Here is a 14194-nt window from a genome sequence, read left to right as displayed (position 1 = left end):
GACCAGTCACTTCCCACTCGTAATCGCCTAAATGTGATTCTTAAAGAAAATATCAATATGAAATGTGGACCATATAATGAATTTACAGAGACTGTCCAACATCTTGTCAGTGGATGCCCTTCCTTGGCACAAACAGTATATCTTAAACGACATGATGGCATGGCTCATTGCTTTTACTACCGTCTCCGCAATGTCTGTGGCTTTGACTCCGAGGTCCATCCATGGTACGACCCTGAACATGTCCAGGGCGTCATGGAAAACGATGATTTCAAACTTCTGTGGAATAGGCCCATATACAGCCTGAGAAGAATTCCAGGCAACAAACCTGATCTTGTCCTTTTTGATAAAGCCAATGAATTTATATATATCATTGAATTTTCTGTCCCTTTTGACACCAATGTGATTGGCAAGATTCAGGAAAAGCATACTAAGTATGCGGATCTCGCCTTTGAAATGTCTCGCTTGCATCCCAAGTACACTGTCGTCAGGCTCCCCATTGTTCTCGGTGCCCTTGGTTTGGTACCTCCTGAACTCTTGGCGCAGATCAGGAGAGTGCCCGGGTTCTCCACTGGGAGCGCAGCCCTTCTGACACTCTAGGTAATTCAGAAGGCTGCAGTGTTGGGGAGTCTACATATTCTCCGGAAAGTTCTTGGTGGGTTCGACTAGGCAGTATTTCCTGGGGGAAGTCCACTTCGCTGTCTGGGCTGCGTGTAGAGGGGGCGAGGGCCCTGAGCTGATGATGATCCTTACCAGCCTGACTGTGCCAGGACCACCCGAACCCTCTCTGCTGCATACTATCTTTAATCTGTAAAACATAACAATAATAATGAAAAAAACTTGCAAGAAGGCTTGACATCATTTATCCATTGAGATTCCTTCTATTGCAAACGTTGACGCACGTGTTTTAGAACACATACAATATGATGAAAGGAAACACTTCAGTATGTCTGTTGGTTGCTTGGACGGTGGGGTAGCCTTGTCGTTAAAGCGTTCGCTCGTCACACCGAAGAACCAGGTTCGATTCCATACATGGGTAGAATAGGTGGTGAAGCCTGGTGTCTCCTGCTGTGATATTGCTGGAATATTGTTTTAGAGGCGTAAAACTAATTCATTCACACATTTGTTGCCGAACTCTGTATTCCTCAGTATCTTAAAGACGTGCATATGACGGCGGTCTGTAAATAATGGTTTCTGGACCAGACAACCCAGTGACAGATATCATGAACATCGATACACACTATTGGGGTACGGGGACTTGCAGTCAACATGTCATTGGGCCTAACCACCCAATTCATTAAGTCTCCCCTTACAATGAATATTCGGGACCCAGAAATGTCTATATAAATTAGACGGCGTCTTTACAGTGTCACTGATTTGATATAATAATTATAATCTATCTCATATCAAGTACTTATAATTACAATTTAACACATCTCAAACAACTGTCGGTCAGTTTTCACCCCGCACGAAATCGACACACATGTATCAATTTCAAACATGAAACGACATTGCCTAATATGTTGAAATAGATTGTGACCACGAAACAACCCGACAGTCAGAGTTACAAATGAATCCCGCCCTAATCGGGTGTATCTGTTAAATTAAAGGTCGCTATATATTAGGTGTCGTCGACAGATAGGATGCAATGGACAAGTGTCACATTTTACAAGCCCAACATCAAGACTGGGGGGTGGTCACACGGGTGTAGCGGTTTAAGATAACGGTACAGCAAGGCGGAACCTCCTGCCAGGTCACCAATCAATATTCGCTGTTGACAACATCCTTCTTTTCTTATCACATATCAACAGGATAGAAAATTTTATCTGTTAATACGACACAAGCTATTCTCCTGGATACTTTGCGAATAGGAATTTGAAGAAATCGTTCCAACCAAGGGCAAGGTGAGTATGGATTTTCTTAATCATTTTATTAACTCAGTAAATTACGATTATAACGAATTTAAGGACACCACTAATTTTAGTTCGTTATAACTGTAGTTTTGTTGAACGCATTTTGAATAACATAGACAGCAACTGGCCGGGCAAAGAGTATCATTTCGATATATCCGTCGTTAAAGTGTTCTTTAATAACGTAGTATAGAAGTATATTATTTCGTTTTTGTAGTTTTCTTTTAATGTTCAGGCAAATAACTCGCCATTCAACCAAGATCGATTTAGTAAGTTGGTGTTTTATTTATGGCTATAAATGGCGTCGTATTATACCGTATGCGTCCATGAGAGAGTTTGCAATTTGGCCAAAAACTCTACAAACGTTACCCAATTATTACTAGGCAGAAACATACGCTCTACAAACCGTTCAGGGACGGTTGGGCAGCCTAGTGGTTAAAGCGTTAGCTCGTCACGAAGAAAACCCGGATTCGATTCCGCACATAGTTACAATTTGTGAAGCTCATTTCTGAAGCTCCCCCGCCGTGAAATATTCTGGAATAGTCCTCGAAACGGCTTAAAACCAAACTCACTCATAAACAGCACTAACACCCGCACCAAAACGTCACAACGGAGTAATCAAATGGTGGCTGATTCATTTTCAAACATGAATGTATACTTCCTTTTGATATAAAGTGTATGGACGATATGTAAGAACGTCATAGCAGTCAAGCATTCCCGTATGGTAAATCTAAAGGTGTACTGCACTTCTTGCCATGTATATCATCAGCCTTTGAGGTGAGGTGAGGTGAAATTGGGTTTAACGTCGTGCTTGAGAATATTTCGCTCATATGACGACGTGCATGCGTGTGTATGTGTATGTGGGGCTGCTTGTACTAGCCCAGACTGAAGCTGGTTTTATAGTGCTAGCCCACTGAGATACCATGACGCAGTGAAGCACGAATACCCCACTCAGACACATTATACTGACTCCGAGCCGACCATTCCTTGATGTACCCATTAATGCCGAGCGCCAGGCAGGGACCAACAAGTACCATATTTTAACGTCTTTTGCTATGACGTTAATCGAACCCACGACCTTCCGCTCTCCGGGCGGACGCTCTAACCAGTACACCACGGAGGCGGCCCCAGCCTTTAAGAATAATATATTTTCATTTATTCAGCCACGATTCAATAAAGCTGGATTAGTTCTGCATATGATGTCAAGGTTGTCTTGATATACCCGTACCTAGGCCCAGCGTCTTGATATACCCGTACCTAGGCCCAGCATCATATTCCTTAAGATATCCGTTTCGTAGACAGTGAGCGAGTTTGGTTTTACACCGCACTCAGTAATATTCCAACTATATGGCGGCGGTCTGTATATAATCGAGTCTGGACCAGGCAACCCAGTGATGAACACCATGAACATCGATCTACGCAGTTGGGAACCGATGACATGTGTGAACCAAGTCAGCGAGCCTGACCACCCGATCCCGTTAGTCGCCTCTTACGACAAGCATGGGTAGCTGAAGACCAATTCTAACCTGGATCTTTACGGGTTACAGAAATATTATATACGTTTTGAGATCTTACAGAATCAGTATATCTTGTGTCATAAGATATCAAAACTTACATCGTATGATTATCCTCGACATTATCTTAACATCATGTGGCTGACAAAATGACGCGGTTTTTTTTCTAAGGGGGAGTCGGGGTAGCCTAGTGGTTAAAGCGTTCGCTCGTCACGCCCACCCGGGTTCGATTCCCCACATGGTACAATGTGTGAAGTGCATTTTTAGTGTCGCCCGCCGTGATATTGCTGGAATAAGCGGCGTAAAACTTAACCCACTCACTCACTCATTCTTCTCTAAGGTACGTTGATAGTGATGGTGTAAGGTAACACGTTATCATCGATAGTTTTAGCCAACAGGACACTCCTACCCGTATATGAATTCCTAACACCACGTGAATAACAGTATTATATTACCGATATGTTGTTCACTTAAGTCAAGTCTCTGTCCGTGAGGGAACGCCTCTGACTCCGCTATTTGACAGTCCGTGCATTTCGTGACAAAGCCTCGCCCAGATTAAAAGGCTATTTGATATGGTATTAAGACATCCTATGCATGGGCATGACTTTACGACATATTGTAATGTGCGATAACGGCAGAGTGAACGGAAGTACGCTACTTCGTTACACAGAGTTCCACGAGAAGGTAATTGTGTTAAAACACGTGTGTACTTCATAGCTTTCCTGTCTGGATGTTGGTCGGTCGTTTGTTTCTAGCTTTGTCTGTATGTTGGTTTGTATGTCTGTTTGCTGTCCAAGTCTTTGTTTGTATCGTTGTCTGTGTGTATGTCCGTAAGACTGTTTGTGTTGTCTGTTTGTTGATCGTTCGTTTCTATCCTTGTGTCTGTTTGTTGATCGTTCGTTTCTATCCTTGTTTGTCTGTTTGTTGATCGTTCGTTTCTATCCTTGTTTGTCTGTTTGTTGATCGTTCGTTTCTATCCTTGTGTCTGTTTGTTGATCGTTCGTTTCTATCCTTGTTTGTCTGTTTGTTGATCGTTCGTTTCTATCCTTGTTTGTCTGTTTGTTGATCGTTCGTTTCTATCCTTGTGTCTGTTGATCGTTCGTTTCTATCCTTGTTTGTCTGTTTGTTGATCGTTCGTTTCTATCCTTGTGTCTGTTTGTTGATCGTTCGTTTCTATCCTTGTTTGTCTGTTTGTTGATCGTTCGCTTCTATCCTTGTGTCTGTTTGTTGATCGTTCGTTTCTATCCCTGTTTGTCTGTTTGTTGATCGTTCGTTTCTATCTTTGTTTGTTGATCGTTCGTTTCTATCTTTGTTTGTTGATCGTTCGTTTCTATCTTTGTTTGTTGATCGTTTGTTTCCATCTTTGTTGATCGTTCGTTTCTATCCTTGTTTGTATGTTGGTGAGTGTTCGTCTGTCTGTGTGAGCGTTCGTCGACTAACTGTATCGGTTTCTGCTTGTCTACCCCCTATTTGTGTTATTGAATGTCTGTATATCATTGTCTGTCTGTTTGACGCCTATTCCTTTGTATCTTTGTATGCCTACTGGTCAATGGTCCCATTCAATCCATGCCTGCACGTATGTCTGTCGACTTTTCGTTTCAGTCCACGTGTGCATGTCTGTTAACCGGTAATTAGTCTGTATCTTGTCTGAATGTATGTAAGTCTGCTGGGTAACCTGCTGGCTAGCCTGGTGGTTAAAGCGTTCGCTCGTCGCGTCAAAGACGAGGGTTCGATTCATCACACGGGCACAATGTGTAAGAACTTATGAGGCCCACGAGTGAGTGAGTGAGTATGGATTTACGCCGCTTTTAGCAATATTCCAGCAATATCACGGCGGGGGACACCAGAAATGGGCTTAACACATTGTGCCCATGTTAGGATTCGAACCCGGGTCTTCGGCGTGACGAGCCAACGCTTTAACCACTAGGTTACCTCACCGCCCCCTGAGGCCCACGATATTGCCGAGACATTGCTTAAAGCGGCATAAAATCACACTCCCTCACTCGCTAAGAAAGACTCAATACATTACACAATCACTACAGGTCCACAGTTTGCCCGCTTTCGTATGATTCATGCGTGTAATGTGATCATATCAAATGTCGATAAACTGTCTTGTCAGACCCATCTGGAAATATGTAAAGATACGTAAAGAGTGTTATTGATCTGTTAACTTAATCATACAGTGATTGTATGAAATATATCTACCTATTTAACTAGGCCAGCCCACATGCCCACACACCATACTTAAAGCAGTGTAAAACTTCTTCACTCACTCACTCACTGGCCTGGAGGAGATCGATTATATGCTACCTTCATATATGTACGTCGTTTATATACATGACGAAAATTCTCGATATACTCATACATATAGTGATGGATACTATTTTGGTCTGAGCGTTTGATGCAATCGTTATATGATGACTGGAATGACTGAGTTTTTAACTCTATCGATTTTCAGGTTATTTGGACAAATGGATATATTTCGTATTTGTGTGGTTGCTATGACAGTGTGGCTCAGTGGAGTGGTTCTTTCTCAGGACACCACGGGTAAGTATTTACAGATGTTTTAATCTCCTTCAGTCTTATGTTTGCATCATCATCATCATGATCATCATCATCATCATCATCATCATCATATCATTTTCAGCACCATCAGTAGCGGAACCAAACACTATACGGCCCGTGAAGATCCGAGTTAGAATGGGTCCTCAGTAACCCATGCTTGTCGTAAGAGTTGACCAACGGGATCGGGTGGTCAGGCTCGCTGACTTGGTTCACATGGGTTGACATTGGGTGGCTTAAGACCAATTTTACCACGAATCATGAATCTAAGATGTAATGATAACGCGTCTGTCCAAGAGCCCTAACATTATTCGTTCTCTTGAGCTGAGTAAAATGTTTGAAGTCCTCACAGTCAAAACCTGGGATCGATTCCATTTGTAAATGTGTGAAGCCAATTCATAGTCATATTTCTGAACTATGCCATTCACAACCAAACCCCGTCGAAAAAAGCCAGTAGAAACTACGAACTGGATGAGGAAAATGGATGCAAAATATTTTAAGAAATATAATTAATTAAATTGGGTTCAAATACATACAGCTGACTTTTCAAACCATTTCAGTGACGCTTTTCCGCCCGTTCCTCAACGCGATCGTAACGCTAAGGTGATTGAATTATAATACACAAACGTACGACTCTTATAGCGCTACGATTGAGGGGAACAAGACCCAGATATGCCCAAACTACGACTGTTATAGCGCTACGATTGAGGGGAACAAGACCCAGATATGCCCAAACTACGACTGTTGTAGCGCTACGATTGAGGGGAACAAGGCCCAGATATGCCCAAACTACGACTGTTATAGCGCTACGATTGAGGGGAACAAGACCCAGATATGCCCAAACTACGACTGTTATAGCGCTACGATTGAGGGAACAAGGCCCAGATATGCCCAAACTACGACTGTTATAGCGCTACGATTGAGGGAACAAGACCCAGATATGCCCAAACTACGACTGTTATAGCGCTACGATTGAGGGAACAAGACCCAGATATGCCCAAACTACGACTGTTATAGCGCTACCATTGAGGGGAACAAGACCCAGATATGCCCAAACTACGACTGTTATAGCGCTACCATTGAGGGGAACAAGACCCAGATATGCCCAAACTACGACTGTTATAGCGCTACGATTGAGGGGAACAAGACCCAGATATGCCCAAACTACGACTGTTATAGCGCTACGATTGAGGGGAACAAGGCCCAGATATGCCCAAACTACGACTGTTATAGCGCTACGATTGAGGGAACAAGACCCAGATATGCCCAAACTACGACTGTTATAGCGCTACCATTGAGGGGAACAAGACCCAGATATGCCCAAACTACGACTGTTATAGCGCTACCATTGGGGAACAAGACCCAGATATGCCCAAACTACGACTGTTATAGCGCTACGATTGAGGGAACAAGACCCAGATATGCCCAAACTACGACTGTTATAGCGCTACGATTGAGGGAACAAGACCCAGATATGCCCAAACTACGACTGTTATAGCGCTACGATTGAGGGAACAAGACCCAGATATGCCCAAACTACGACTGTTATAGCGCTACGATTGAGGGAACAAGACCCAGATATGCCCAAACTACGACTGTTATAGCGCTACGATTGAGGGAACAAGGCCCAGATATGCCCAAACTACGACTGTTATAGCGCTACGATTGAGGGGAACAAGGCCCAGATATGCCCAAACTACGACTGTTATAGCGCTACGATTGAGGGAACAAGGCCCAGATATGCCCAAACTACGACTGTTATAGCGCTACGATTGAGGGGAACAAGGCCCAGATATGCCCAAACTACGACTGTTATAGCGCTACGATTGAGGGGAACAAGGCCCAGATATGCCCAAACTACGACTGTTATAGCGCTACGATTGAGGGGAACAAGACCCAGATATGCCCAAACTACGACTGTTATAGCGCTACGATTGAGGGGAACAAGGCCCAGATATGCCCAAACTACGACTGTTATAGCGCTACGATTGAGGGGAACAAGACCAAGATATGCCCAAACTACGACTGTTATAGCGCTACGATTGAGGGGAACAAGACCCAGATATGCCCAAACTACGACTGTTATAGCGCTACGATTGAGGGGAACAAGACCCAGATATGCCCAAACTCCCGTTCCTTTGAAATCCTGTTATCTAACCCTCCTACAGGATTACTGTTTGGGTACACGGTGGGTTAGGGGTATAGCTATATTATTATATATATGCTGCTTAATTATCTGCATATTTGCTTAGCTGAACAATTTCACTGCGAGCTGTATCATCCTGATTAACGGTGTTCCATGCTGTTTAATGCTCAAAGATATCCGATTATGTAATCTCACAGCTTCGTCTATCAAATCAAATGCAGGAGCTATTCGTTGGCATACCGGTATAGCGTTAACAGCTTCACTCTATATCAAGCATTAACATCCGCTGACTATTTCAGACAATTTCGACCTCGAGCTGCGAGATTTCTCGAAAGAGAGTTTCTTGCAGGTTGACGAAGCTTTGCTCCGCCGACGGCGAGACACTGGCGAAACCGTCGGCAGCGGAGGCATGTTGTTTTCAAACTGCACATTTTGAGAATAACCAACTAATACTGCTCACGCCTGTCATGTATTCACCTCCTTAACGTATATATAAGCGTAACAGATCCCATATCTTCACCAGTTCACTTAGATCTAAATATATATTCTATAATGCTTTTCACCGTCAGACACAAATCCTAAAGCCTTTACCGTCACATATAGACCCTTACGCCTTCACTGATGCACGTATGACGACAGACCCTAGAGTCTTCACTGTAAGCTAAAGACGCTAAACCATTTTCAATAATTCACCGACATCGATAGACGTCAACGCATTACCATTTCACGTACCACATTTGCGCAAACAACGCAAGTGAAAATGCATCTTCCTGAGGCAAAGGAGATAGTAGGCTATTGAATCGGATTCCTAATTTCCACATTTCCAGATCTAGGCACATATATTATACTTCCTGTTCATGGTGTGGATATTTGGGGGCAATTTCTGCATCCTACTAGTAAGTTGGGCGCCGAAAGATATTTAAAATATTAACAGATCGTGTTATGATTTTAACCAAGGTGCTAAATTGACATAATACATTTCAGGTAAGGCCTGTTTTATTGAGATTTAACTGTCTTGATTTTGGATGAGATCGCCTCCATTTTATTTGAAGCAATTGCAAGTCATATGAATGTAGAATCTGATTGGTCAGTTTGAAGACACAGAAGGGACATAAGTCATGATGGAAATTACCTTGCCTCCAGAGATTGTGGGTGAACCTTTCTGATTTTGGAAAAGGTCAAGACACGAAATTCAGTAGTATACATTTACCTCGATGTAATCCTTAAAATTTACCTCTTACAAGGCAAGGCCAAGGACCATTACTCCACTGAACAATATAAAGAATGAGCGAGTGAACGATGCAAAACTGTACGAAAGATAGCAAATAAATAATCTAGTGCATACCCGCTGTTCAAGAGCCCCATTCACCTAACTTGAGATGGGTTCTAGGGTGATGAGTTCTAAACACTTGGCGCCAAAGGCACGGGTTTACACTCATTCTCAATAACTGGGTGCAAATGCTGTCGCCGCCATGATTCTCTTAAATTTAATTAGCAAATGTTATTATCAGTATGGCTGAATAATGGTACTACCCTGGCCTACATACATCATGCATAAACAGTCCAATATACTTAAACGTATACTTGTTATAGCCTCGATAATCGGTCAATTTGAAATGTTCGTTACTGTCGCCGGTAACTATACCCCATCTTGCAGTTTAATTCACTGCAATTTGGTGTACAAATACCCGGATATTAGTACATTACCATATTAACATCGGTCCAAAGTATCCTTTCTGAAAACTGTTAAGCCACTGAGTTCTTCATAGATAAATAATTTCAGTTTAATGCCATGTCGCCAGTTTTGAAGAAATGTCCGTGATCGATTTTCAGCTTGACATGTACATGTGTAAAACAAATCATAATCTTACTCATTCACTTCAAAAGAATACAGTTTATGTTTAAATTAATGGTGCTTGTCATTATTTTGGGCTCAGAACATCCCCCTGCATGACATAGCTCAACACATGAAAAATATCCCATGCGTAAAATTAAGAGTGAAATCTCCGTTACCACCCAAAAGTTAGGGAATTTAGACATTTATCACATATTTTAAGTTACATTTAGACCATGAAGTATGTCAGGTGGGAAAAGGGAAAGAACATCCAAAGCTGGTGTGTGGTAATGGTAATTTCCTGATGTATTTGCCATATAATGTAATATCCGTTACTGAAATGTTCGTTACCAGGTTATTCGAAACTATGGCTTGAGAACTTTTGATACCATTTTTTCAAATACCACGTGACTTTATGATGTCATGTTGATCTGAGAGAACCGCCATTTTATGAAATCGAGCTTCACGGTGAAAAGTTTGGAAGAAGTTTCTTGATGTTGGTGAGTACCTTTTTCACCTGTCCTAACACTATGCATGTATATGGTACATTCAACGTGATTTCATCTAGTATTTTTTCATTTGAAGATCGTTAAAGCCTATGTTGATATAAAACCTGTTTCATTACCTTTTTAGTTGTCTAATTTTAGAATGAAAGGGGTTGAAATGTTCGTTACCAGAGGTAACGAACATTTCATAAAAGTTCGCACTGTTTTTTCCTCAATCAACACACTTTTCATAAAAGAATTAAAGCAAAATTTGTTCATTTATAAATAAACATTGGCATAATGTACAAATAAGACAGACTTTGATTCAGGTAATAGTTATTATATAGACAGTTCTAAGCGTATTGTTAAAAACAATAATGGTTGTCTTTTTAGAATTTCATCCAGTACATGTTTTGAGTAGTGGTATGACAAATATTTGAATCAGATAAAGATAACTTTATTGAAAAAAGGTTGAGTAACAATTAAACAACTGAATTATGGAAACATATAACTTTTTAAGAAAGGTAATTACGCGCTGTCATCATTTATTCTAGGATAACGAACATTTCACAAAGTGGTAACGAACATTTCAGACGTTGGATTTAATTAATTTCAGGTATTGCAATGGGGAAAACAAGGGCGGAGATCCAAAAAGCTTACCGGGAGAGACTGAAGGCGAAAAACAACGAAGCATACTTGGCTAAAGAAAGAAAAAGGAGAAGTGATAGCTATGTACCATCAGCCCAACTATCAAGGAAAGATCGTTTACGCCGGAACCTAAGAAACAAGGAAACCTTAAAGAGGCATAGACAGAGAAAGAGAGCTATTGCACAAGCTGATGATGACAGAGCTCCAGCTCATGATATTGACACAAGTGGGTATGACAGTCTACCAGATGGATCGCAGGCTCCACTTCTGGTACAGATGAGGTTCCCAAATCGAAGAAATGGACCCCGGAAACGGATAAGTCATGCTCTGGCTGCCAAAACTAGCCAAGTCAGCAAACTGAAAGATGACTTACAGAACCTCAAGAGGAAGTACAAGACTGTCCTATTGAAGCTGCAGAGGAAAGGTAACCGTGGTCCATCACCACCATCTCCACAAACACCTCGACGACAGACAGCAGCACAGATTAGAAGAATGGGACTAACAAAAGATCAAGGGAGGCGTGTAAAGAGACAACTGTTGCTTGGTAATGTTCTTATGAAGGAGCTGGCGACTGCGAGATCAAGTATCAGATCATCAAAGAGGCGGGTAGTTCACAATATCGTTGCTGGCAAGATTGTAAAGCGCTACCGATGTATTAACATGTTGAGTCAGAAGACAGGTTTGAGTAGGAACAAGTTGGGCAAAGTCAAGTCAAAGACCATAGATCCTGTGCGACAGAGGCGATTTCGAGAAGTGATGAGGTTTCGAGAAGATGTCCTTCAATTCATGAATAGAGATGATAACAGCAGAAACCTCCCCGGGAAAGGCGACAAAATTAGCACAGGCACAGGAGAATACGTGCAAAAAAGAATACTAACAGATTACCTGACAAATCTCCATCAAAAATTCCTTGCAGAACATCCTGTAAAACTTTCTTTGGCTTCTTTCTGTAGAATTAGACCCAAACAAATACTTACCACAGCCTTCATAACACGTGACTGTTGTTTATGCACACGGCATCAGAACATGGCACTCATTCTGAAGTCTCTCAAGCCTTTGTATCCGGAGATCCCCCTGAATCCTGAAAAGTATTCTGAAAATCCTCGAATCGATGACATGAAAGCAAACTTACTACATCCAGAGTTCACATATGGGCAATGGAAGAGAGTGCCTGTGGAGATAAAAGGCAAAACAAAAGTGGTCATGAAAATAGTCCAAGTCACCGAATCAAAGTCAGTATTCTTTGAAACACTGAAACTTCAAACACTTGAATTTATCGATCATGTATCTCGGTTGAAAACCCAGTACTCACAAATACGTGAATTGAAGCAAAATCTTCCCCGGCATGAAGCTATTATTCATATGGACTTTGCTGAAAATTACAACTGTAAATCTGTCGAGGAAATACAATCCGCCTACTGGAACCAGACCTCTGTAACTCTTCACCCAGTGGTAGTATATACTCTACCTGTCGATGGATCTGACCTGCAACATCAGAGTTTCGTCCTGGTGCCCGACGAGATGAACCACAACTCCACCACAGTACTTACCTTTCTCAAATACATCATCCAGGAGGTGAAGCAGCTGGATCCCGAGTTGAAGCATGTGCACTACTGGACAGACAGTCCCACCAGCCAATACAGGAATAAGTCCATATTCAATTTAGTGGCAAACCACGAGGACGTGTTCAACATCACAGCTACCTGGAATTACTTTGAGGCCGGCCACGGCAAAGGGCCGTGTGACGGTCTCGGGGGAACAGTGAAACGCATGGCTGATCAAGCCGTGAACGCTGGGAAAGTTGTCATTCAGGATTCGAAAGATTTCTTTGCCTGGTCCCAATCACAACACTGTTCCATGCCAAATGTGAATTTCCTCTTTGTGTCTACAGAAGAATGTGAAGCCACTGCAGCATCACAGGCAAACCGGAAGCTGAAGCCAGTGAAGGGAACCATGAAGATCCATGCTGTCAAAGGTCGGGGCAGTGGGCACATACACGTGCGTGACACAAGCTGTTACTGTAACAGGTGTTTGGGAGGTACTGTGTGTGACACCTGGCAGGAGGAGACCACAGTCAACCAGGACCAAGAAGACCACAGTGTTCTGACAGAGACAGACATGTCAGGTGTCACCTCTGCTGTTGTAAATATGTCAGATGACACTGGAGTCGCCGCAAGGCCTAACTACAATGTAGGAGAATTTGTAGCAGCGCTGTATTCCGGAAGATGGTATATTGGAAAGGTCGAGACTGTGGATCCGGAGGACTCTGAGTATGAGATCAATTTCATGGAATCAAAGAAGTCTAACTTCCAATGGCCTGCTCATGAGGATGTCATCTGGTGCAAAGAAAGTGATGTCATATGTCACATCAACACTCCTGTTCCATCTGGGAAGTCAAAGAGGATGTACACGATCACCAAAAGTGACAGACTTACAATTGAAAGCCATATGAAATAGAAAGTAACAACGTAACGAACATTTCACTCCTAAACCAAAAATTCACAACATTATATGCTGTTAAGTTTTGTTTCACGTTTCGGAGTTTATCAAGTATTTGCACTTTGTATTTAATAAGACAGACTGAAAACTGAGCAAAATAAATATTATCGTAACATCAGTGACCATCACAACGAACGTTTCATTCAAGTAACCGATATTTCTGACATTTCGATTTGGATTAAATCAAACAACTGTCCTATAATTTCAATAATGTTTGTTTTAGCCTCAAGTTGAATAATCACAGTATTATTATTTCAAATTCATGTCCCCAAAAATGAATGATAATACAATAAAATAAACAATAGTTCACTTTCCTGCAATTAAACATTTAAAAATGTCTGAAAATAATGTCAACTTTGGCTTGATTAAAAGAAACAAACGTGCTTATTAATGCTTTATGCTATTGTTTGCAGTTATTTACAGCTTTCAATATCTGGAAGTGTGTTCAGTTTATGTCTGTCTGAGGACAAGATAGTTTTTCTGAAAACATGGCTTTGGCTAAAATATTCGTTACTTTTATAGTGGTTTGTATTTAGTGGTTAGAAAATTAGTAAATTTTGTTTCCTCCTCAAATAAACAACACATGTGTTAAAAGATTG

The 14194-nt window shown here is 41.8% G+C and overlaps 1 protein-coding gene across 1 annotated transcript; it reads left to right on the top strand.

Annotated features, from left to right (window-relative positions):
• Positions 1-5922: 5922 nt before the first annotated feature.
• LOC124258241 lies at positions 5923-13553 on the top strand. Its single transcript, XM_046692309.1, has 3 exons — positions 5923-5968; positions 8429-8536; positions 11065-13553. The coding sequence occupies exons 1-3, from the start codon at positions 5923-5925 to the stop codon at positions 13551-13553; spliced, it is 2643 nt and encodes an 880-aa protein (XP_046548265.1).
• The last annotated feature ends 641 nt before the right edge of the window (positions 13554-14194 follow it).

This window comes from Haliotis rubra, unplaced genomic scaffold (assembly GCF_003918875.1).
Source record: "Haliotis rubra isolate DU_JTF1 unplaced genomic scaffold, ASM391887v1 Scf689, whole genome shotgun sequence".
NCBI lineage: Eukaryota > Metazoa > Mollusca > Gastropoda > Lepetellida > Haliotidae > Haliotis > Haliotis rubra.
This window is presented reverse-complemented; position numbering and strand designations above follow the sequence as displayed.